At 45.5% G+C, this 26,085-nt stretch overlaps 1 protein-coding gene across 6 annotated transcripts in view; it reads right to left on the bottom strand.

Moving 5' to 3' along the window:
- Positions 1–18,357: 18,357 nt before the first annotated feature.
- INF2 (inverted formin 2) overlaps positions 18,358–26,085 on the bottom strand; it is a 71,330-nt gene continuing 63,602 nt past the window's right edge. For 3 of the 6 annotated variants that reach the window (XM_088673548.1, XM_088673553.1, XM_088673555.1), the window contains 2 exons: positions 24,377–24,454; positions 18,358–21,471 (listed from right to left, as the gene is read on the bottom strand). In XM_088673548.1, the coding sequence (XP_088529674.1) occupies positions 24,378–24,454 (77 nt within the window). In that variant the 3' untranslated portion in view covers positions 18,358–21,471; position 24,377. The remainder of the gene's footprint in view (positions 21,472–24,376; positions 24,455–26,085) is intronic. The other 3 variants (XM_035104964.3, XM_035104971.3, XM_035104978.3) reach the window with 3 other exon arrangements.

Raw genomic sequence — 26,085 nt, 5'->3', positions numbered from 1 at the left:
AGTTGCACTGGGTGTTCACATGTTGGGGGAGCGTTATCAGCATAAAAGGCCGCTGTAAAATAGAAAAACTTTATGGACACTTAAGGCAGCAGCATTAAAGAAAAAGATATCCAGCAAACAAAATGCTGATGTGCAGGAAATTGGGCAAGGTGCACTTATTGCCAGCCTCACATATATGGGAGAAATACAAGGCGGCCGGGATTGATAATCGTTACAAATAATAGCATTTGGTGGGCGAGACAAAGGTCTCTTGCTCCCTCTTGTGTGGGATGCCAGGGCTTCTCACATCACAAAGTCATGTGCTGACGTAGCAGAAAGTCCCGCTGAAGACTCAGGAATGTAGGTACCACTTTTTTGTGGCGTGTTATTAGCAGGGGGGATTGGTGTGCCTGGATAACTGGGGCAGGGCCCTCCCAGAAACCTCAGGGCCCCCAACCCCCAAGGCCAGTCTCTTTCCCATCCTTGCCGAAGTTCCCTGGCAAGAGGCATTAAGGGTTGAGCCACCCTGGCAAGTGTAGCTCTGTGAGGGCTATAAGGATTTCCGAAAGACTCTCAGACAAAACACAGCCCCCAAATTTCTTTGCGAGAAGTAATAATAATAATAATAATAATAATAATAATAATAATAATAATAATACAGTGGTACCTCGACTTACGGAGATGATCCGTTCCGCGGTGCTCTTCGTAAGTCGAGGTTTTCGGATGTCGAAGTGCCCGTTTTGCACATGTGCGAAGCGTGATTTTGCGCTTCTGCGCATGCGTGGACCGCGCACGCCACTTCTGCGCAGGCGCAGGGCGCGCGCATGGTGAAAATACTTCTGGGGTTGTTGACTTCGTAAGTCGAAACCTTCGTAAGTCGAAGCATTCATATGTCGAGGTACCACTGTAATAATAATACAGTGGTACCTCGGTTTATGAACACAATTGGTTCCAGAAGTCTGTTCATAAACTGAAGCGTTCATAAACTGAAGCGAACTTTCCCATTGAAAGTAATGGAAAGTCAATTAATCCGTTCCAGATGATGAAAAACACCCCCCCAAAAAAGCAATTTAACACAAATTTTACTGTCTACCAAGACCATTCATACATAAAATGAAGGCAATAATCAATGTACTGTACTATAAAATAATTAAGACAGTATTGTAGGTGAAATAAATTAACTTTTATTTATTTTTCTTATGTTCACTGATGATAGTTTGGATGGGGGGCTTTTATCCATTTCTGCAGTCAATCAACCAGTAGCTGATCTGGGTTCCACACAGTCACAAAAACAAGTCACAAAAATGAAGTCACAAGCCACAGTCACAAAAGCAAAAAACAAAACCTCCAAATATAACTCCAGTGTTGTGTGGGTGCTCAGAACTCAACAGCTAGCAGGCTCAACAGGAACCCTCTGATTAGCAGCAAGGGACTCATCAAATGAAACACATTCAGCAGGAACCAGACGATGAAAAGCGAGCCCTAAAACAGCAAATTTACATGAATTTTACTTTCTAACAAGGCCATTGATCCATAAAATGAAATCAATAAAACAGAACAAAATGGAAATGCTGATTTTTTCTTACCTGGGCTAATGATAAGTCATTGATTGGAAGGGGGCTCAGGGTCGTCTTCCACAATCACAATTGGTGACTTCTCTTCTGCCATTTCTTCCCTTGCCTTTCTTACACCACTGCCCCCTGGTTCAGACTCACTGGATCTTTTCCTAACCAAAATTTTTTCAATTGAAACTTGCTTTTGTCGTTGTTTTAACATTTGTTTAAATTGAGGGATTACGAGATCATTGAATGTGTTTGTGGCATAACTAACAGCAGCTTTATCTGGGTGATATTTTTCGGCGATAGCTTGCACTTCAGCCCATTTTTCAAGCAGTTCTTTGATTGTTGCTGTAGGTGCAGTTTCCTCCTCCTCCGAAGAGGTTTCCTGAGTTGCCACCTCTTGCTGCTCCATCACAATGTTTTGGAGTTCTTCCGTGGTGAGCTCAGTCCTACGGCCCTCCACTAACTCCTCGACATCCGCACAATCCACTTCTAAGCCCATGGAATTTCCCAGAGAGACAATTTCCTCAACAATAGGAGCATCCTCTTCAGCACCCTCTGTTACATGTTCTGCGACACTTTCTGGCCACAATTTCTTCCATGCTGCCTTCAGTGTTCTCTGAGTCACACCCCTCCATGCTGTGTCTATCATACGCAAGCAATGGAGGATATTAAAATGATCCTTCCAGAACTCTCTTAGCGATATCCCTGTGTCCGAGGTCACGTCAAAGCACTTTTGGAACAGTGCTTTGGTGTAAAGTTTCTTAAAATTTGATATGACCTGCTGGTCCATGGGCTGGATGAGAGAAGTTGTGTTGGGGGGCAAAAACTTTACAGTGATGAATGCAAACTCATCCGGCAACTCGTCCTTCAGGCTTGGAGGGTGACCTGGAGCATTATCCATAAGAAGGAGACATTGCATTGGAAGATTATTGTCCTGGAGGTAATTTCTCACACTTGGCCCAAACACTTCAAAAAGCCACTTGTTGAAAAATTGCCTGGTTACCCAAGCTTTTCTGTTTGCCCTCCACATCACATGCAAATTGCTTTTTGTGACATTGTTCTTCTTAAATATCCTGGGGTTCTCAGAATGGTAGACTAACAAAGGTTTCAACTTAAAATCCCCACTTGCATTTGCGCAGAATAAAAGTGTTATCCTGTCTTTCATGGGCTTGTGCCCTGGCAATGCTTGCGCCTCTTTTGTGATGTAGGTCCGCTTTGGCATTTTCTTCCAGAACAGACCTGTCTCATCACAGTTAAAAACTTGTTGAGGAACGAAGCCCTGTGACACAACATAATCTTTAAATTGTAAAACAAAATTGTCTGCATCTAATTTGTTGGCACTGGCAGCTTCACCATGTCTCAACACACTGTGGATGCCACTTCTCTTCTTAAATTTCTCAAACCATCCATGGCTTGCCTTAAAACTCTCAACCTCAGCAGCACTTGCTCCAGGGGCATTTGCGATGATGTCAGCATGCAACCTTAAAGCTTTTTCACAAATTAGGCCTTCAGAAATGCTTTCACCAGCCTCCTGTTTTCCAGTTATCCATATTAAAAGCATTTTTTCCATTTCTTCCATTGTTTGTGACCGTTGGCTTGAGAGTGTTTTAACACCCTTTGCAACACTGGCCCCCTTAATAGCATCCTTATTTTTTAAGATGGTGCAAACTGTAGATTTGTTGACCCCAAACTGCTTTGCCAGATCACTTACACGGACGCCATTTGCATGCTTGGAAATAATTTCCTGTTTCCTGTTGCATGTTCAAGATGCTAATTCTGGTACCCCTGTCACTCAATTTCCCATCCTGCCTCCCCACAGTCAAGTCAGAATTCTCTGGCCATTGTGGATACTGGGTAGGGAAAGATTTTTTATTTTATTTGCCTTTTAATGAGAAACTACCTAAATTGCGCTTCTTGAACCAACCAAGAACTGAACTGAAACTATCCTTCGAAATTTACACTTCCCTGAATTTTGTGGTGGAATTTCGCGACAAAACAATACTTACAAAAGTGCATGTGTTAGGGGGGAAAGGATGCATAAAAATGAAAGGAGGAGCTTTACTATATTAGGGGAAATTGCTTGCAAATGTGTATATTGCTCAAAACAGAAATGTGCAGACTTGGAGGAATTATAAACTGCTGATGAATTTTCATGAGGATTTTTTTTTAATCCACATATAGCTGTAGAAATCCAAAGAATTGAATTTAGGATTGGAAAAATGAGAAATGGAGAGAAACCAAAATTGGAAGATTTACCCATCTCTATTCTGCATCAAGCTATTTTTTTGGATTTCCCCCGTAATTCCCTCTCTTTTGTATTTCAGCAAACCTCAGTGTTCTCCCAAGAGTTCTAAGATCTTTCTCTTGTGCATTTGGGCAACGTAAGGACAATCTTTAGGAGAACCGAGATTGCTGTTAGTATATAGACCCTTGTGCAAATTAATAGAAACAAAGCATGTTTTCTATCTTACTCCATTATAAACTTAGTTGGTCTCTAAGGTGCTACTGGAAGGAATTTTTTAATTTTTTTGTTTCGACTACGTCATACCAGCATGGCTACCTACCTGTAACTAGTTCTATCTTACTCGTAATCCTATACTCAAAACAAACACGAAAAGTCAGTTGATCATTATATAGAGTTGGAAGCCTGCAGCCAACAGAAGGAATGATGCGCTCGCCACAATATATTGAGGTTCTAAGAAAGAGAGTTATTCCAGAGCTGGAAAAGCGGTATCCTGACGGTACTGGGATATTGCAGCAGGATCTAGCCCCCTGTCACACATCGAAAGTGGTGAAGAAATTCATGACAGAGCAGAAAATACAGGTACTTGATTGGCCAGGGAATTCTCCGGATGTAAATCCCATTGAGAATTTGTGGGCTATATGCAAAAGTCGCCTCCATGCTATAGACTATGGAGAAGCTCATTCAGGCGCTGATTCAAGTGTGGTACAGGGATCCAAAAATCAACAGTGACTGTTTGAAACTAGTAGACTCCATGTCAAACCATGTTCAAATGCTGCTTAAAAATAGTGGAGGTCATATCCGTTACTAATGTACGTGTATGTGAGTTTTGTACATGTGTATGTGAGTTTTGTACAATAAACTACATTGTTTCAATTAATTTGCACAAGGGTGTATGATGTTGCAGGCTGAGAGTCGAGGTGGGACCTGGATCTGGAAGGATTGGGGGGTGGGGAACAGGGCGAGTCTTAGCTCCCAATTTTCACCCAACGTTTCTGGAGAAAAGAGTTGCTTTCATCCCTGGCACGGGTCCAGGTGGCTTGGCACACCATCGTTTAACATGATGAAGTGCTTGGAGCAAGGCCTTCTGATGTTCCATCAGATCTTTCAGGATCAAAGAAGCCGAGCAAACCTAAGAAAATTGTTGTTGCTATCATTAATTCCTAAAGGTGTATCGGGTTTCCTGTGTGAGAAGGAGGGTGGGGAAAGGGATATAATTTGAGAATTCAGTTTATAACTAGAGGTGCCGTGGAAGTTTGTTTATTCTTGTCCTTAATTATTATCTACACAGAGGAAAGCAGCATGAAACCCCCCTCCGGAGAAGCAGAAATGGGTTATATGATTCTCTCATCTGTTGAATGAAAAAGAGCCTCACACAGTGCGCTGCTGATGAAAGAGCCAGCGCCAAATTAACATTCCTTATTGGGGAGGTTAACAAAAGAAAACGCTCTTAGCACAGGGCCAACCGCCTGCCTCTCCTTTCTCAGAGGCTTCAGCTGGTGTGCTCCTGTTCTTTCTTATCTTTTGAGCCATCTTCTCCTTTCCTGTTGTAACTGATTTCTTTTCAACAGACCTTGCACACCTCCCTACAAATTTACAGCCAAAAGCAGCAGGCAAGGCCTCTTGGAACATCTTGTTATGAAGCAAATGTAATTCCAAAAAAAAGGGGGGGAACTGGCATGGGTTTTTCTCAGTTTCTCATTTTTCCAAACTTAAGTTCAGTTCTCCACATTTTCACATCAGATTGTGATTTTTTTTTTTAAGTCATCACAGAAATTCACCAGGAAAATTTCCCCATTATATACGTTTTTGTATGCAGTCTCCCCTAATATACACATCTTTGCACAGCAGTTTCTCCTAATGCCATGCATTTCTTGTATGTTCTTTGCGCTGAAATATGCACTTTAATGCACACTTTACCCTAGCAAATGTGTTTTTTGTATGCATTACTTGGCTGGAGAAGTGCATTGCAAAATTCAGAGAAGTGCACATTTCTTTCAGTTTGTGCATATCCTCTGATTTCCTGCTGTCTATACCACAACTTCTTGGTTTACCTTATTCCCACATTTGTTGTGCTATGGAAAGCAATGATGTGGTAGCCTGGGCAAGCATCGCAGAAGACAGAAAAGCAGATGCACTATTATTGGGTCAAGGAACACCCAGATTAAAGCACCAATCTGCAGGGGCCTATAACATGGTTCTCTCTCACTTGAAACTCTCTCTAGGCTAAATGCACCCTGAGCTATTCCTCATATGACTTGACTCTTGTCTGCCATCGTATAATTGCAGGCACCTGAGATATATTTACTGACTCATCAGCAGAAGATAGTTGCTGCTGCGGTTCTGTAAAACTGTCTTTGCAATGGCTGGAATGACTCAGCAGGGAGGAAGGCCAACTGAATGCGGGCAGATTGATATCACCCCTCCCAGCTTAAAAAGGTGTCATTTGCAAGGTACCACTGACGTGCCAATACAAAGCAGGACATCGCCTCTTAAAGTTGGTGGATCTTGTGGTTTGCTGGGGACAGGCCCCTGCAGGATTGCACTGTCACACCATGTTGTCGAGTCTTCTTAAGAGCCTTGCTTGTTTGTCATCAATGCAGTTTCTTGTCCTCCCTTTGACAAAGCCAGGCGTGCCGTGCCCTGCTTCACACCTTCGCTGGGGTTTCGCAGTTCCTGCCCAGGGTTGTACAGCCAAGTGTTAGATCAGCAACGAATTGGCTTCTATAGCAAAGGTTTCCATGATCCCCAGAAAGAGGTGAGGGGAGGGGAGTGCTAGATACCGGTATGAGTCACACGAAGATGGGAGGAGTCAGGCATGGCTCCTTGGGGAATTCTCTGTTCTTTGGCTGTGCTCCATTAGAGCCAATAACATGTAATACTGCCTCTATCAAATGCACCATTGCCATTTAATCAAGGCAAGGCAATGGAAGGGGTTATAGCACAACAAAATGTTTTAACTGGAGCTCACTTGCTCTGCATCACATATGGTAGGAAGCTGGTTGGCAGCGCCTCTCCAGGGTTTCAGGTATGGAACCTCTCCCACTCCTAGCTGCAGATGCTGGGGATTGAATCAAAGAATCATAGAATGGCAGAGTTGGAAGGGACCCCGAGGGTCATCTAGTCCAACCCCCCTGCAATGCAGGAATCTCAGCTGAAGCATCCGTGACAGACGACCATCCAACCTCTGCTTTAAAACCTCCAAGGAAGGAAAGTCCACAACCTCTTGAGGGAGACCGTTCCACTGTCAAACAGAATCTCCCTTCTTGTAACTTGAAGCCATTGCCTCGAGTCCTACTCTCCAGAGCAGGAGGAAACAAGCTTGTTCCCTCTTCCATGTGACAGTCCCTAGGATATTTGGAGATGGCTATCGTATCTCCTCTCAGTCTCCTCTTCTCCAGGCTAAACATACTCAGCTTCTTCAACCATTGCTCATAAGGCTTGGTTTCAAGAGCCTTGATAATAATAATAATTTATTATTTGTACCCTGCCCATCCGACTGGGTTTCCCCAGCCACTCTGGGCAGCTTCCAACAAAGATTAAAATACATTAAAATGTCACACATTAAAAACTTCCCTAAACAGGGCTGCCTTTTCTAAATGTCAGGTAGTTGTTTATCTCTTTGACATCTGGTGAGAGGGCGGTCCACAGGGCGGGTGCCACTACCGAGAAGGCCCTCTGCCTGGTTCCCTGTAGTTGTGCCTTTCGTAGTGAGGGAACCACCAGAAGGCCCTCGGCGCTGGACCTCAGTGTCCGGGCAAAGCAATGGGGGTGGAGACACTCCTTCAGGTATACTGGGCTTGGTTGCCTTCCCCTGCTTGTCAAATATCCTGCTTAAACTGTGGCGCCCAGAACTGGACACAGTATTCCAGGTGTGGTCTGACCAAGGCAGAATAGAGCTGTACTATTGCTTCCCTTGATCTGGAGACTATACTTCTGTTGATGCAGCTTAGAATGGAATTCGCTTTTTATACTGCTGCATCACACTGCTGACTCATGTAAAACTTGTGGTCCAGCAAGCCCATAACCTGGGACGTTCTGCATCCAAGGCAGACTCTCTACCACTTCCCCATTCAAGAGCCTGAGATCAATATCTTGTTTTGCTCTCCACAAGTCATGCTCAGTGGTTCTTTCTCCCCTGATTTGTTAGGAATGGCTGAATAGTCAAGGAGACTTATTATATATGCCAAAAACCAAAGCTCTCTTGAAAATAGCAAATGAAAACACCCACTGAGAAACCTTTTCAGCCGTTGCCTTGAATGTCCATGTCTGTTGCAAACACTCATTTTTCTCCTACCACCAGAATCTGATTAATATGAAACAATAATCCGATAGAGGACGACATGTCATTTTGTCAGGTCGAAGGTGATCACCAGCATAATAAAATGATGCCTCTTAGACTATTGAATAAGATGAGAAATCAAGATAGATGCTTCCTTTCCTCCAAATAGCCTTCTGTGCAAAGTAATTGGGACAGAAGTGTCCAGAATAGCCAATAAAAGTAGGTTTTGAAAGGAGGGAGAGGAGAGTAGATGCTAAGATAAATAAGTGGCTTGCGAGTTGCTTCAGAACTCTGCAAATGTTAGAAAAAGTGATGCCCCCAAAGTGTCCCTAAGGAATACAGTGATGCGAAAATGGTCTATACTCATTATTCTGTGGAGCAGGCACCCCCAAACATCGGCTCTCCAGATGTTTTGGACTACAATTCCCATCTTCCCTGACCACTGGTCCTGTTAGCTAGGGATCATGGAAGTTGTAGGCCAAAACATCTGGAGGGCCGCAGTTTGGGGATGCCTGCTGTAGAGGTTATTTCATGTGACCATTGAAATGTACAACTCAGGATTTTCAGAGCACAAGAAACCAAGCCTTATGAAGAGTGGTTGAAGGAGCTGGGTATGTTTAGCCCAGAAAAAAGTTTTTAAGCAGTGGTTGGATGGCCATCTGTCATGGATGCTTTAGTTGAGATTCCTGCATTGAAGGGGGTTGGACTAGATGAACCTTGGGGTCCCTTCCAACTGCCATTCTATGATTCTAAGAAGAGCCCTGCTCGATCAGGCCAAAGACCATATAGTTCAGCAGTCTGTTCTCCCAATATCTAACCAGATGCTGATGGGAAGCTGGGAAGCAGGATCATGGGCGTAGGCAGGGGGCAGGAGGGGGCAGTTGCCCCCCCTAGAAGCAGGGCTGCTGGCCAGCCTGCCCCTCTGCCCGGTGCCATCCCCCTTCTCCCTGGCTGGCTGTGGGGCGGGTGGAGGGAAAGCCGCAGAGCCGCGCAAAGCGTTTGGCTGGCTTTCCCTCTGCCCGCCCCACAGCCAGCTGGCTAGAGGACGTCTCCCTTCCCGCTGGCTGTGGGGCGGGTGGAGGGAAAGCCAGCCAAATGCTTTGCGCAGCTCTGGGGCTTTCCCTCCACCCGCCCCACAGCCAGCCGGCTAGAAGGGACGTCTCCCTTCTCCCTGGCTTTCCCTCCACCCGCCCCGTTTGGCTGGCTTTCCCTCCACCCGCCCCGGCGATCGCGGAGGGGGAGGAAGGGATCGGAACAGCCCGATTTCAGGCTGATCCTGGCGCCCCCTCGCCCCTGCTGGTCGAGGAGGGGGAGGAGGGGGTCAGAGCAGCCCGATTTCAGGCTGATCCTGGCGCCCCCTCGCCCCTGCTGGTCGAGGAGGGGGAGGAGGGGGTCAGAGCAGCCCGATTTTGGGCTGATCCTGGCGCCCCCTCGCCCCTGAACGACCATGGCTTTCCTTGCCGCACTGTGGCCCCTCCCCTCCCATGCCTAGGCCCCGCCCCTTGCCCCCTAATTTTGATCCTGGTTACGCCCCTGAGCAGGATGTGAGAGCAATAGCACTCTCCCAACTTGCAATTCCCAGCAACAGATATTCAAAGCCCTACTGCCTCTAGTTGGGGAGGCAGTTGCCGTTGATAGCTGTATCCTCAATGGATTCATCTACTCTTTCCAGGCCCTCCAGGTTGCTGGCCCTCGTAACGTCAGATTTGGCTAAGTGCTCATGTCGTGAGGCCAAATCAGAGCGAGAGCAGGAACCATTTCCCTCATTCTGAACAGGCATCTCCGCAATGTCAGGTTTTGCAATGTAAGAAGAGCCCATCTTGTCCAGATTCCTGTTCTCACAGCTGCCAACCAGATACCTATGGGAAGTTTGTGAGCAGAAGCTGAGTGGTACAGTGTCCTCCCCGTCTGTGTTTTCCAGCAACTGGCATTCCGTGGAGTGATACTGATTCCGACGGTGGAGGTGGAACATCACCATCAGGACTGGTGACTGCCATTCTCAGAGCAGTGCACCAAAGACTTTTGCCGTTTCTGCAATATTTGCTTTATTTACAATTATACAAGAGTTTAAGTGGGGGCAAACAGCCATAGCTGTCAAGTACCCCGTTTTCTCAGGGAAAACCCCGATTTTACTTACCTTTTCCCGGTGGTCCCCTGTATCACTTTGTCTCCCGTTTTTCTCCATTATTTCCTCCTGCCGGGGGCCATTTCTCCCCCCCCCCGATTTGCCCTTCTATGGGCACTAAAAATGGCCGCCGCCGGCTTCAAAAGTCGCATCTACACATGTCCAGAAGTGCATAGACACGACTTCTGGTGTCGGCGGCGGCCATTTTTGGTGCCCATAGAAGGGCAAAGCGACACCGGAAGTTACGTCGACACAACTTTCGGTGTCACACGGCTGCCGGTCCCGGATTCTGCAGTCCGGGACTTGGAAGGTAAGCAAACAGCGGCCACTCCAACAAAGTCGATGATGTCCTTAGAACCCTGTAGCTTCTTGGACTTTATACAACTTGATGAGCTGACTGGAAGACTCCGCAACCAGAAAGAAGAGACGGTGGAAGGAGATTGAAAAAAAAATATAAATTATATTTGAAAAAATATTGTAATATTTGATATTTTAGAATTCTTTTGGAAGTTGATATAGGCTATCAGTGTAGAAGTAGGGGTGTGGTTTAGTGTATTAAGATGTTAGGAAGGTTAAAATGAGAGAAAATTTTGATAAGCATATAGGGTTGATTAAGGTTTAATTTTTTAATTTTGGTAACTGATAAAGATTAAAACTGAAATTCAGATAGGGGGACTTGAGAAAGTCTCCCAAAGAGGAAAATGATGAGATGATAAGAATTTATAGGTATTGTGTGTTTGTTTTGTTTTGTTTTGAATAATAATAATAATATTTTATTTATACCCCGCCCATCTGGCTGGGTTTCCCTAGCCACTCTGGGCAGCTTCCAACAGAAAAATAAAACACAGTAATCTATTAAACATTAAAAGCCTCCCTGAACAGGGCTGCCTTCAGATGTCTTCTAAAAGTCTGGTAGTTGTTTTCCTCTTTGACATCTGTTGGGAGGGCGTTCCACAGGGCAGGAGCCACCACTGAGAAGGCCCTCTGCCTAGTTCCCTGCAACTTGGCTTCTCACAACGAGGGAACTGCCAGAAGGCCCTCGGTGCTGGACCTCAGTGTCCGGGCAGAATGAATAATTGAATATTTTTTTAAAAAAACAGATAGCTTGCTCCTCTGGCAAAACTAGAGAAAGGAGACTTTGCACATAGAACTGCAGAATCATATCACCTATGATGGACTCCTGGCTCTGTTCTTCAATTCTCCCATGTAGTACTGATTTGAGGATCAGCCTGGGTACCAAAAATTGACCATTCACCTTAGAAATTATGCCATGTGAGATATCTCTTCTAAAGATAATAAGGCAGGGGAGCTTACTTCTCTTCCTCACTCACCTGCCCAAGTCAAATTTTGCTGCATTTCTTTAAAAGGGGTGGGTGGGGAGCAGTTGTTCCTGTCAGAGCAAAGTGCCTTTGATGTATCGACCACATATAATTTGATGGTTAATGATCACTTCTCAAAATCTTGACTCAAGCAAAATATAACCTCACAAGCTAACTGAGTCAGGAAACCGGAGATTCCATTATAAGCTCCAATGAGGGGAAACTATACGAGCTTGTCAAATATGAAAGGAAAGCAGATGTGAATTCATCGTAAAACAGGAGCCCATCAGTGGGTTCATATTATTTACTAATAAATAGGTGCACATTTTGCTGTCTCCTTAAGGCAACCTTTCATTCAGGATCTTTGCCATCACATAGTTGTTCTGTGTTTCTGGCCTGAAATAAACCAGGACCTTTAAAATCAGGAATTGAAAATGAAATAAAGAAAACGAACATTCCTTTTTGTATAGACTCATTACAGTGGTACCTCACGAGACGAATGCCCTGCAAAACGAATTTTTCGCAAGACGAATCCATCTTGTGATCTGATGGTGACTCGCAAGATGAATTCATTTTGCGAAAAATTCATTAAGCGAATCGCAGTTTCCCATAGGAATGCATTGAAATTTAATTAATGTGTTCCTATGGGGAAAAAGAAAGAAAGAGGGACCCAGGTGGCGCTGTGGGTTAAACCACAGAGTCTAGGGCTTGCTGATCAGAACGTCGGCGGTTCGAATCCCTGCAACGGGGTGAGCTCCCGTTGCTCGGTCCCAGCTCCCGCCTACCTAGCAGTTCGAAAGCACATCAAAGTGCAAGTAGATAAATAGGGACTGCTCCGGCGGGAAGGTAAACGGCGTTTCTGTGCGCTGCTCTGGTTCGCCAGAAGCAGCTTTGTCATGCTGGCCACATGACCCGGAAGCTGTCTGCGGACAAACGCTGGCTCCCTCGGCCTATAGAGCGAGATGAGCGCCGCAACCTCAGAGTTGGACACGACTGGACCTGATGGTCAGGGGGCCCTTTACCTTTACTATGGGCAAAAAAAGAAATTTCTATGCATTCCTATGGGAAACCGCGATTCGCAAGACGAATTTTTCGCAAAATGAATTGACTCACGGAATGAATTAAATTCGTTTTGCGAGGCATCACTTTATTTGACAAATGGGAAGAATCCTATTTATCTAAGCAGATGTGGCTGCTGCCCATCTGTTATGGGTGGCAGGGCTGAAAGTGGTGGGACCAGCTGTAGGTCGAGACTTGAGAGGTTGATTCCCAACTCTCTATGAAGCGAACCATGTCACCTGGTGAGGCACCCTTGCAGTGTTGTCATGAGGCTTGGAACTGTGCTTCCTGGGCATGGGACGAGCACAGTCCTGGATGAGCCCTACGTCCCTCTGATGGAGCAGGGCCCCCAACACTTGAGCGTAAAACTCTTTCCCTACTTACCTATATTACCGGTAGATGGTGCCGAGAGTCTGATCTCAGCAAAATTCAGCGGTGATGAAAATACAAGCAGACTGGTTTACTGGAAGATGTTGGCCGCCCTGCTCCATTATTTATAGCGTGGCATTTTGTGGCTAAGCGCCAGGGAACAGCAAGAGCTGTAGCGGCAGCATCAATGCGCTCGGGGAAAACGTGAGCAGAGTGCGCCCAGAATAAACACGGGTACCTGGTCTACCCGTTTGAATTATGGTGCTGGAGGAGACTCTTGAGAGTCCCATGGACTGCAAGAAGATCAAACCTATCCATTCTTAAGGAAATCAGCCCTGAGTGCTCCCTGGAAGGACAGATCCTGAAGCTGAGGCTCCAATACTTTGGCCACCTCATGAGAAGAGAAGACTCCCTGGACAAGACCCTGATGTTGGGAAAGATTGAGGGCACTAGGAGAAGGGGACGACAGAGGACAAGATGGTTGGACAGTGTTCTCGAAGCTACGAACATGAGTTTGACCAAACTACGGGAGGCAGTGCAAGACAGGAGTGCCTGGCGTGCTATGGTCCATGGGGTCACGAAGAGTCGGACACGACTAAACGACTAAACAACAACAACACCTGGTCTAACAACCCAGTAAAGCAGATACACAGAGCAGCAGAACAAGGGCTATCAAACAGACCACATGGCACAAGTTTAAAAGGCTGATTTCTATCTCGACAAAGAAAGACTAAACAATTGGAGAGGCAGGTGTGCTCCTGGGTACTGTAAAGTTTACCCTGGAATGCTCTTCTGTTTGTTATGGCTGCAGTGCTTGGCTTCGTCCAGAGGAACGTTTAGGCTCCTGCCCAAATATGGTGCCAGTTTCTAAGCTCCCCGTCTCCGCCTGCCAGGGGAAGGAGGACAAAGAGGGAAGAACTTGCCAGAGGTGACACCCAACACAGCTTTCTTGTGTTATTTGTGCACATCTGTGGATGTCGTTAAAACTGGATCGAAAGGGAAAGGCAGCCATTGGTATCATACTTGGTTGGCAGATGTCGAAAAAGCAGACGATTTAACCGTTGGTGAAAATGGCCCCAGGGGGAAGAATGCTCCAGAATGATCTTCTACACTGAGATTGTCTTTGGATGTGATCTCACTGCACATCCGAGATGGACATAAAGAAGAGCCTGCTGGATCAGGCCAATGGCCCAACTAGCCCGGTATCCTGTTCCCACGGTGGCCAACCAGATGCCCTTGGGAAACCCGCAAGCAGGATTTGAGCACAAGAGCCCTGCCCCCTCCTCTAGTTTTCAGCAACTGCTTTCAGAAGCATGGCTGCCTCCACTGGTAGAGGCATAGCAGAGCCATCATGGGTAGTAGCCTTCATTAGCCATTGCCTCCATGAATTTGTCTAATCTTCTTTTAAAGCCATCAGGGTTGGGAGTCTGTAGCCCTCCATAGGCTGTTGAACTACAGCTCCCATCTATCTCTGGCTACTGCTTTTGCTGGCTGGGGATGTTGAGAGTTGGAAATCAATAGGACTTCAGTTGGACTCATGGAGTCCAGTGGGTCTAAAGGACATCTAACGCAGGTCACATCTACATGATACATTTAAAGGCCTATGGCTTCCCCATAAGAATCTTGGGGACTTTACTTCCATAAGGGTGCTGGGAATTGTAGATTTGTGAACTACAGTTTCCGGGGTTCTTTGAGAGAAGCTATGTGCTGTAAATGTATGGTGTGGTTGTAATCTTCGAGCCCAACCTTATATACATCTCAGAAATGAGTCCACTTGGGTTCAGTGCGGCTTACATCCTGGTAAGTGGTCTGGATGCGACACCACGGAGTATGCAACATTGCTTTTCAGATTCAAAAGACAAAGATGGACTATGAGGATTCCTGCAACAACAAACAAGACACTGACCACACAGGACTGAAATGACAACCCTGCTGTAGTTCGGATGTTTTGTTTTGTAAAGCCAGTCCCATGACACACACACATTTTCAATTCTATTCTGGGGATGGACAACCATCACCAACCACTAATCATGACATGTGAAGGAATGTAGCATGAGGTTTACTTTTATGGAGAAATAACATCTCTCTCTTAGTATAGTTTTAAAAAAGCTGGCTTTATTTATGCCATACAATGTTCATGATTGTTTGAGCATCAATGTTCTCTCTTCTTGTAAAGATACTTCATGCTTTTCTTAGAGAATAAAGATCTTCAGTTGAATATCCAACAGCTTTGATGGCATTTCTATCTACTAGTGAAATGACAAGACTTTTTCCTGTATTTTTGTCGAGCTGGAAGGGATCCCGAGGGTCATCTAGTCCAACCCCCTACAATGCAGGAATCACAGCTAAAGCACCTATGACAGATGGCCATCCAACCTCTGCTTAAAAACCTCCAAGGCTGGAGAGTCCGCCACCTCCCAAGAGAGACTATTCCACAGTCAAACAACTTTTACTGTCAGAAAGTTATTCCTGAGGAATCTCCTTTCTTGTAACTTGATGCCATTGGTTTGAGACCCACTCTCTAGAGCAGGAGAAAACAAGTCTGCTTCCTCTTCTATGTGACAGTCCCTAGGGTAGTTGAAGATGGCTATCCTATCTCCTCACAGTCTCCTCCTTTCCGGGATTAAGATACCCAGATCCTTCAACTGTTCCTCATAAGGCTTGGTTTCCAGACCCTTGATGATCTTGGTTGCCCTCTTCTGCACACATTTCAGTAGAGGGCAGTAGCAAGGTCAGGGCAGTGTAGACACACCAGCAGAAACAATGGATGAGCTCTGCCAGTGCATCCACACAACCCTGATCCCGGCTGCCACACTGCCCCTCCCCACCCCACCCCCACTTGCCATTACTGATGGCTAGACTGGCATCTGAATCTGACCTCAACACCAGAGACAGGACAGCATCCTGACATCTCACCGCTTTAGCTAGTGCCTGCTTGCTACTCACCCACGAAGAGTCGGACACGATTAAACAACAACAACAAACACTGGGGGAACTGAAATGCACAAACCTGCACTTCTCTGAATTTTGCAATGCCGTTCCCCAACCAAGAGAAAATGTGTTCAAAATGTACCCATTAGGGAGAACGTGTCCATTAAATGCATATATTAGTGAAAATGACATTGCATATCTTATATCCATTTCAGAGAACTGTGTTTCAATATGTGATATGAAAATGGAAAAATGACATTTAGCGCCGACGGCTGAGGTGCGGCCATATTTAATGTACCTGACAATTACCAATGCAACATTTTGCAACCTTCTTAATATTTTGTAGCTGAAATGCTACGGCATCTTAACAGGATTTGACAGCTTGCAGTTTATTATATTTCATACTTGGCACCTGCCAGCATCAAAGCAAGAAATGCCAACAAGTCTAAAGCACTAACATTTCCAATTTTCAGGTAGAATTTTACCCCCAATTCAAATTTGAATTTCTGCATGCAAACTCTTCAAGTCTGTCCCAGCTCAGGAGGAAACAGGAAGTCTTCTCCTGAGTGGTACAAAACATGTCCACTGTAGGAATGTTGTACTTGATTGCGGTTTTACATCTCACAAAATCCCCACCTGGCCATGATGCTTCTCTGGGTGACCTTGGGGCTAGTCAACTATCTCTCAGCATGACCTACCTCAAAGGGTCGTTGTGAGGATAAAATGGACGGAGAGAGAAGAACCACATATGCTGTCTTGAAGGCAAGCTATAAATACAGTAAATGCATCAATTGATCCATACGTAAGTAAACCCCATTGATGTTGACTTGCAGCATGGGACAAAAAAAAATTGTCAGCTGTTCGCTCTAGGGAAGATGGAGCCACCTGCTGGGCAAATTGTATATCTGTATAACATACTTCATATATAACTGCCAGGTTTTCTTTCAGATGTGTGTTCTCCTATTGGCTAATTGTGGCTGGGGTGGGGTGGGGGTGAGTGGGAGGAAAGCTTAACTAAACACCTAAATCTCCAGAGGCTGCATAATCTTGATTCAGAGCTTTATAAATGAAGCTAGGTTATGGATATACAAGTGAGGTGGTGGTGGTCGGAGGAGAGCTGAATCGAACAGCTTACCCAAAAATGTAGTGTGATAAAAAGCAGGACTGCCATGGATTTCGCTACTAAAACGAGCATGTCTCTCGGAAGGTTGCAAACTTTGGCTCGGCAGAGGAACATTCGCCTGGAATTTCTGAATTTTGCGCTAGGAGAATGGATGTTACGTTGAAAGCTCTAGAACCTAAGATGCCTCAAACTTGCCCCTTGTTCAGGTCACTTATCTGCTCTCCAGGGCCTAGGTGTTGGACCTGTGTATACTGACAGTGATCCTCTTTGACTCAGGGCCAGAAAATAAGTGTTGGTGTGGAGGTCCACACCCTCCAGAGAGCCACCTACAGCCTAGGGAACCGGCAACTCCACTGCCAAGGAGCTAGGGGTGGGCTGACCTTTCTTAAAGACATGGGCTGAGTCTTACCTGAAATTTATGAGATGGCTGAGGGTTTGTTTGTTTTTGCTCTGCTTTTTTAACATTTCTGGCATACTCCCAGGGGTGATGTGATATCATATTGCATCACACTGCACTGAAGACCTTCTGAGATGTGTGTCTGTGTTTGTATATAATTTGCTTTGTGGCTTCTAATAGTGATATACGGTATCTACAGTTTCACTTGTGAACTCCTTAGTGTGCTGTTTGATTCAGCAGCATGGAAACATTCTGTATAAAAAAAACAAACCAGTGCGTTGTGATGGCCTGAGTGCTGTTCTAGGATGTGGACGAACCTGGGTTCAAATTTTCACTCGGCCATGAAGCTCACTGGGTGATCTTGGGACAGTCACTGCTTCTCAACCTAACCTTCCTCAAAGGGGGTGTTGTGAGGCTAATATGGAGAGGGGGAAGAATCCTTATCATGCCACCTTATCGTAGAATCGTAGAGTTGGAAGGGACCCCGAGGGTCATCTAGCCCAACCCCGTGCAATGCAGGAATCTCAACTAACACATCCATGACAGATGGCCACCCAACCTCTGCTCATTGGAGGAAAAGGTCAGATATAATCACAAAAATAAATAAAATAACATTGAGTCACTGGTATAGAGGGTACATATTATAAATTTAGGATTTCTGCAAATGCCACACTTGGAGCAAAAATCTCAATCTCATGGATTCAGAAGGAAGTCGCTCTAAATGCAAATGGGTCTTACTCCCAGGATGAAGGACTTCAGCCGTGAAGAGAAGAAGCCACATTGTGAGTGGTGTTTGATGGACCTGGTGGGGTTGGCATGAGATCACAATTCTGCACATTCTAGCACTTTTCATATTTTCATTATTGTGTGTGCCGCTTCGGGTTCCCTTTTGGGGAACCCTAAAATATAATAAACAATAATTCCCACGCAACTTTTTTCAATTAAAAAAAAGGGGCAGACTTAGAGGAGTATATTTAATATAAGCCAGTTTATTGCACTCAGGAAGTAGGCGTATACACAGAGTTGGAGAAGTTACGTTGTGAAATCATCATTAGTCCATCCAGAGCTGGACAAGGCTACCCTCTTCATTAAAAACCAAGGCTTTCTACCAATGTCCCACTGAATTCCTGCTTCTTCCATCTTGGGTTGGTAGAGGGAAAGTAACACTGTACAGAAACAGGAAGTTTGGCAGGCGCAACCTGGCAGGCAGGGATGTTTGACCGCAGCTACACTCTGTTCCACTCAATTGAAGGTACAAGAGTCCATCCCTCTTTGCATCCTAGAGGAGAGCAGCGGCGGCGAAACCCACTACTATTACGTGCAAGGAACTCAGCTCTCCACCCAGGATAGGAACATGGGAAGCTGCCTTATATTGAACCAGACCATTCATCCATCTAGCTGAGGATTGTCTTCTCTGACTGGCAGAGCCTTTTGGGGGTCTCTGGCAGGTGACACCCCCAACCCTACTTGGAGATGCTGGGGAACGAACCGAGAAACCTTTGCATGCCAGGCAGGTGGTCTACCACTGTGCATCGGTCTTCCCTCAATCCAGCCCCATAGCCCCCTATTGTCTATGCATTTGTTTGGTCCATGAGTTTGGTCAGCGGCTCTGTTGTTTCCCTGAAATTTGTCCCTTTCTGCTCACTATGCCTTGCAGAGATCAAGCCCTGACCCACTTTTTGGGGGTTCTGCCTAGGTGGTTGGCCACGGGGAGATAAATGCCTAGCTTTTCCAAGGCTAGGTCAGGGCTAGATAACAGGACTTTGCAAACAAAACCATCTCCCAATATGACACACACACAACCAGTTTTCATGTGCCCTAAGTATTCTCGTGGTCTTTTTGACAAAACGAAATCCTGTGATCACCAAAAAAAGAGAAATGGTCAGAACTGGCTGCCCTCCGAGTCAGTGCTAGGCAAAATAATCCACCATACGGCACCCATCTCAGTTCGGTGGCTTGCAAGTCATTAACAAGAATTTGTGCAATTAATATTGTTACTAAGCTCAGCATATAAAATTATTTTCATACTTTCAACGTAATATTTCAATGTCACCTGGGTAAAATATACAGAAGGGGGTGGCTATGTACACATCCACGGGGTTCTCAACAGAAATAAACAATGACGTAAATCAGTTCTTAGGATAGATTGTGTAAGGTTCCAATTAGTGAACACCAAAAGGTTTTAAGTGCATTAAAGCCACATAGCCTGTACAGTATCCCTCGAGTTCAGGCAGTGAAAAACAACAACAACCCCAAACAAAGCAGGTTTTGACATCTAGGTTTCTCATGGAAAGGTTCCGAGTGAAAAGCTTTTAGGGAGTTAAGGATGTTAATACTTTGGCAAGTGTTTTTCTGGCAAAGAAAACACAGAATTGTGGGGCGCAGGGTTCGTGTGTTGCTGGGCTGAAGGCAGGAAAAGAGTTAGGACACCCTCCCAGTCAAGCGTGCAGTTGATTCAGGCTGGCTCTACACTGACCTGTTTAATGTTATTAGAAAGATATATCTTTCCAAAACACCACAGGGCATTCTGGTAATTTAAAAGCATTTCCCCACCTTGTTTTCTCCGTAAAAATGCTGTTTCCCTACTGCCAGTTCCTGGTTGCTCTGCAGCGCCCCCTCGTGTCACATTTTAATAATGCATTATGAACGTTAAAAGTAGGATGCAGTGTGCCCATCTGTGTTATGAAAACCCTTCTTTAACTTTATAAACCACAAGTTTAGATCCATCCTGTGTGAGGCAGAATTGACTGTACCACTTCAGGCTGCAGGCAGGGGGTGGCCGTAGCTTTTGAATGAACTTCAGTTTATAGCAACTAGCCTATTTGCTTGGGATTCCCAGCAACAGTGGAGGCAAAAGATAGACATTCCATTGATGGACTTATTGTCCATTGAGATGGAATACTATGTCGGGATTTGCTGGTGCTAGTATGTCTCTGTGCAGCTGTCGTGTTGGAAGCAGGCTATCAAAGCCACATACTGGAGTATATTCCTGGCAGTTAAATATTCTTAAGACTCTGGACTAGGTTCTACCCATCCAGGCTGTGCACAGAAGAGCTATAAATGGTTTCCTGTTTGAGCTGGGACCTTGACTGAACAACAAGGTCTTCCTGGCTCTAAAGTGTTTCTGTGCATTCTTGGGTTTCAACTCCTTGCTGACCTGTGGCAGCTGCCCGTGGCTCGTCATTGACGCAGCAGATGATGTGCTTGGTGCATAAGTGCTGGGAGATTATGCAAATTAGGTCTGCATGGATAGTGTCATTCTAAAGTTTAGTCACTAGGTGGCACTAGATCTAGTTGTATCTGAGTGGAGTCAGGCACTTCCTTTTGCTGTTCTGTTCTTGCTTAAGCATCAATGAAGTTCTTGCTTGTTGGGTTCTCTAAGGCTTTCTAAGTGCTATTATTACCTAAAATGGGAACTGTGTATTATTTGGTACATTTACAAGTTTGAAAGAGTAAGCTTTGAGAAAAAGATATTGGGATTCCTGTTCGCCTTCCTGCACAACTTGCTTGCTTGAGCCTGGCGAGGCCTTATAGCATCGCCAAATTTGTTATTTCAGTTGGAACAGGAGTGTGGGTCTTTGTAGGAACAGACACAGCAGAGGCATTTGCATTTCATGTAACACAGTAACAAACAACAACACAACACAACCTTGGTCCCACATATCTTTCAATGGCCAGCGCCCATTTACACAGTCATTTAATGGAAGCACTTCCAATAGGAAGTGGACAGCGCTGGCTTAAATTATCCCTGCCATTGGGTTCTAGAGGCACCATTTAGGCCACATCTCCCTCGGCTTCTGCAGGCGTTTGATCTGTGAGTTACCCAGAGTGGTTCATCCAATGTGACACTGACCAGAGGCCTGTCGCAACAGCATGAAACCGGGAGGGAGTTTTGTATAGAATTAAAACTTTGCATAAGGCACGTATGTTTGGAAATCTCTTGCATCTGGGATGCTATCTATTAAATACCCACCCTAGGAGAAAACAACAGCCCACCTCTACCCCCATCACCATGGCTACCTTCCATAGCACATGTTACTGAAGAGTGCGCTTCTTTTTATTTTTTCTGTCTCGCTGCGCCACCTGTAAAGGAAAGGACACATCAATTTCCTTGAAGCAAAGGGGTTGCTTAATTTGGAGCATCGCATCATGTACGATCTCTGTCCGCGCTGCAATCTGTTTAGCTCTAACCCTCCTGCAGCATCATGTGCCATTTTTTTTCTGGGGACATGGCTGAGAGCTTTAGCAGTCTACAAACCTCCCAAGCTGAAAGGGATAATGAAATTTGAGAGCGCCACTTTGGTGCTATGGTGTGTGCCCCCAGGGAGCAGTTTATAAATATCGCTGATAAATAAATTTTTGCCTTGCCTCGTGTTTTCAAGTGAATGCATTATCGGGAGAGGTGGGACGAAAATGTCTACAACAGCCTCCAACAGAGACAGTTTGCATGTTCGCCAAGGTCACTATGCATATAAAGGCTATATTGACAGCATAGCTATTAAGATGAACATTTCATAACTTCTTTCAAAAACTTGGGCTTCTTGATTTGTGTTCATCTTCATGCACTGAGATTTTCCTTTTTTTGCACGGGGTGGTGGTGATTGAGAATAGGGAACTCTGAATAGGATATTCACTGAACCCAGTGCTCTTATGGGAAAATAATGGCCATTTGTGGACAATTGTTGGGATCTCTTGGGAGAGATGTTCCATATTGTTTCCAGTACTGTACGGGTATTTACAGATTTAGCTGGGTGGGTGGGGAATGGAAGGCCTGGTAAAACAAACACACTGGTCATGTAACAAGGCGTTTAGAGATCACATGTCATTGGTTCATTGGGTTATGTTATGGTGGCTTGCAATCAGAAGTCAAAGGAGGAGTAACGATGCAATTTCAGGATATTCTTCTTCTTGTTTCTTGACACTTGGTGTTGGTCCTCCCCAAACTGCTACCCTCAAGACATCTTGGACTACAACACCCATTGTGCCTGACAATGGACCATGCTTGCCGGGAGTGATGGGACTTGGAGTGCGGCAACATCTAAAAGGCCACAGATGGGGGGGAATGCCTGCTTTACACCACCGACTCTGAGTGGAGTCTCACTGACCAATAGAAGAACTGAAGAGTCCTTTGGACATCCAATAGTAGCGCAAGCCCATCATCAGATTATCAGGACTTTGATCCAGATTTGTGTCACAGCTCCAGTGAACAGAGGAGTCTTTGGTGGTGGTGGGTTGGTGACTCAGATATGCCCAGTGCTTTTTTTTTCTGGGGGTGACGCAGGGGTATGCATACCCCTAAACATTTCGTGAATCTTTGTGCTTTTGTCCATTTATAGTAGTACCTTGGTTTTCAAACAGCCTAGTTCTCAAACGTTTGGGCTCCCGAACGCCGCAAACCTGGAAGTGAGTGTTCCGGTTTGCGAACTATTTCCGAACGTCCGATGGGGCTTCTGCGGCTTCTGATTGGCTGCAGGAGCTCCCTGCAGCCAATCAGAAGCCACACTTTGGTTTTCCGATGTTTTGGAAGTTGAACGGACTTCCAGAACGGATTCCGTTCCACTTCCAAGGTATGACTGTACTGTATGTATTTTTCCCGATTTGAACTATAAAATGATGATTTTCTTGAGTCAAAATGAGAGTACCCCTAAACATTTTTTTAAGGATACACCTGTCTGTGCACTTTCACCCTGCTGTCTGGAATAGGGTGGCCATGTGTCCTATTTCACAGAGGACAGTCCTCTATTTTAGAGACCGGTTTAAATGCAACCCTAAGAAGGCAGAGCAGGTGGGTGATGAAGTTGCTCCTCAAAAACACCTTGTAAACCTGCAGGTAAGGACTGTCTTGTTTTGATTCAACCGTACATCTAATATTTTACTTAATGTATATATACTTTTATGTTTTATGTGTTCTGTTTTCTTCCTACCTTCTCTACTGGCTATTGACTGATGTGCGCTATGAATTGGTTAAGGGGTTGGTTAAGGGGTTGTGATAAGGAATGCAAACATGAGAAGTGGTTTTAACCTGCCAAAGTACCGTGCAAATAATAAGAGTTATATTACAAAAGGTAAAGGACCCCTGGATGGTTAAGTCCAGTCAAAAGCGACTATGGGGTTGTGGTGCTCATATCGCTTTAAGGCTGAGGGAGCCAGCGTTTGTCCACAGACAGCTTTCTGGGTCATGTGGCCAGCATGGCTAAACTGCTTCTGGTGCAACGGAACACTGTGACGGAAACCAGAACGCATGGAAATGCCGTTTACCTTCCCACCACAGTGGTACCTATTTATCTACTTGCACTGGTGTGCTTTTGAACTGCTAGGCTGGCAGGAGCTGGGACAGAGCAATGGGAGCTCACTCCGCCGCAGGGATTCGAACTGCCAACCTTCGGATCGGCAAGTCCAAGAGGCTCAGTGGTTGAGACCACAGTGCCACCCATGTCCCTATATTACTAGTTATATTACTAGAGTGTTTCAACAATGGAGTGTGCAGAACGGTTTGGGCTGAAATCTTCACTCAAAGCTCTGTTTTGCCGTGAAGTTCAATGGATGGCTGTGGGAAAGCCTCAGTTTCATTCTACTGTTGCAAAGAAGGAGAACATAACTGAAATTGCATTTTTACAGGATTTTAGGGTATGGAAAACAGAAATCAAGATGAAAAGGACACCCGTAATCCCCACACGCCTGACAACATTAAACATTTCAACAGGAGACGAAAATTTTCCTGCGAGGAAATGATGATTGGCTTGACACAAAAAAAACGTAAGACCTTGGGCCCAATCCTGAGCAACTAGGAGTCTTGTTAGTGACTCCAGTAGCTGCAGGAGATTGGACCCGGATGGCAAAATTACACACACGAAAAGAATATAGCGCATATAATTAGCCATTACAGAGGCAGAAGCACAGCTTTACGTGGCAATGATCATTAGGCGTGGGAAGTCCCAAACGCGACGGTTAGTTCACACAGAGAAGCTGCCCCCGGTGGTTTACATACCTCACTGCAACTCACAACCTCTTTTTGCTTTATTATCTCCAGTATCAACCATCGCTTTTAAATCAGTGTCAACCACTGCTTTCAAATAAAAGAGAGACGCTGAATGTAGCCAGGTGATTAGCAATACCAAAACTGTTAACAACATGGCCATTCGGGCCGAAAGTCAGCGGGGTGTCGCAAAGAAGTTGCTTGATTAAAGACGTCTTAGCCGATTAACTTCAGGAGCTTTAGTTGATCAGTCATAATTAATTAACTGATGACGTTTGCATAGAAGTCAAACGAGCGCTCTGAAGCAGAAAGGCAGACATCCATCATTTATTTTTTTTGTAGGATGGATGTGTGCATTTGCAAGGAATGAAAATGCAGAAGTCCAGCATGGCATCGTAATTATTCTCTTGGAGATTCAATAACTATTGTCAATGGCTACCAGCCACAATAGTTATGATCTGCATCCAGTGGCAGAAGCAGCATGACACTGAGTATGAATTGCTGGGAATCACAACTGAGGAGAGTGCTGTTGCACTCAGCTCCTGTTTGTGGGCTTCCCGTGGGCATCTAATCCAGGGGTTGGCAACCTGTGGCCCATGGGCTACAAGCAGCCCATGGGGGTCGTTTAAACGAGTCACCCCCCAAACCGAGCCGCCTGCTCGGCGAGTCCCCGCACGCTGCGCTAAACCAATGCAGCATGGAGCAGGGACTCGCTTCTGCAGCGCCAGAAATTGCGTCTGTGCAGACATGATCCGGCCCACGGAGCGATCTCCGCTCGAGTGAACCGGCCCAGGCGAGGTAAACCTTGCCGACCCCTGATCTAATTGGTGGATTAGATGGGGGTGGGGAGAAATAATCTAATTTAACTATACAGTGGTACTTTGGTACTCGAACGGCTTGGCTCTTGAACAAATCAGCTACCGAACGCCGCAAACCTGGAAGTGAGTGTTCCGGTTTGTGAAAGTTTTTCAGATGCTGAACGTCCGACGCGGCTTCTGATCAAGTGCAGGAAGCTCCTGTAGCCACCGGAAGCTGCGCCTTGGTTTTTGAACTGTTTCGGGAGTCAAATGGACTCCCGGAACGGATTAAGTTCAAGAACCAAGGTACCACTGTAAATAAGCTTCAATTTCCTGCCCATTATATAAAAGTATACCCCCAATAACACTTAGCCAACAACTCCCAGATATTCTGTTTCGAAACGGAATTTGGTGGAGAGGGGAATATGTTCTCCCAGCCACTCAGATTTCTCACCACTTATTTACTGGACCTGTGTGCACCTGTTTTTTTTCTTTTTTTACCCTCAAGATGCCGGAGGGATGGCAAACAGAACCCTCGGAGCTGGCTACAAACGTCGCCAGGTGGCCACATCTCATTGGCTGCGTCACAAAGTCAAATCAGAGTAAGGGAAGGAAGTGTCTCCCTCAGTCGGAGCTGACTTCGCAAGGACGTTACCTAGCCGATCGGATGGCGACATTTGAAGCTACCTCAGGCGAATGCCAGTCCTTGCTACCCACGGCAGGCCGCCCTGAGATCTATGGATAAAGGGCGGCACACAAACGTAATAAATAAATAAATAAATAAATAAATGTGCCAGGCAGAAGTATGGAGTGTGGCTGCCATTCCCAAAGGGGATGAACGCTTTGCCCTTTTTTCCCATCCCTGAAAATCTCCAAAAGAGAGAGGGCAGGTCTGCCTGAATGAAGCCCATGCGCGGGCTAGCT

The sequence above is a fragment of the Zootoca vivipara genome, chromosome 1 (assembly GCF_965207765.1).
Source record: "Zootoca vivipara chromosome 1, rZooViv2.hap1.1, whole genome shotgun sequence".
Taxonomy (NCBI): Eukaryota; Metazoa; Chordata; class Lepidosauria; order Squamata; family Lacertidae; genus Zootoca; species Zootoca vivipara.
Note: the sequence above shows the minus strand (reverse complement) of the source record. Positions and strands in the feature narration are given on the sequence as shown.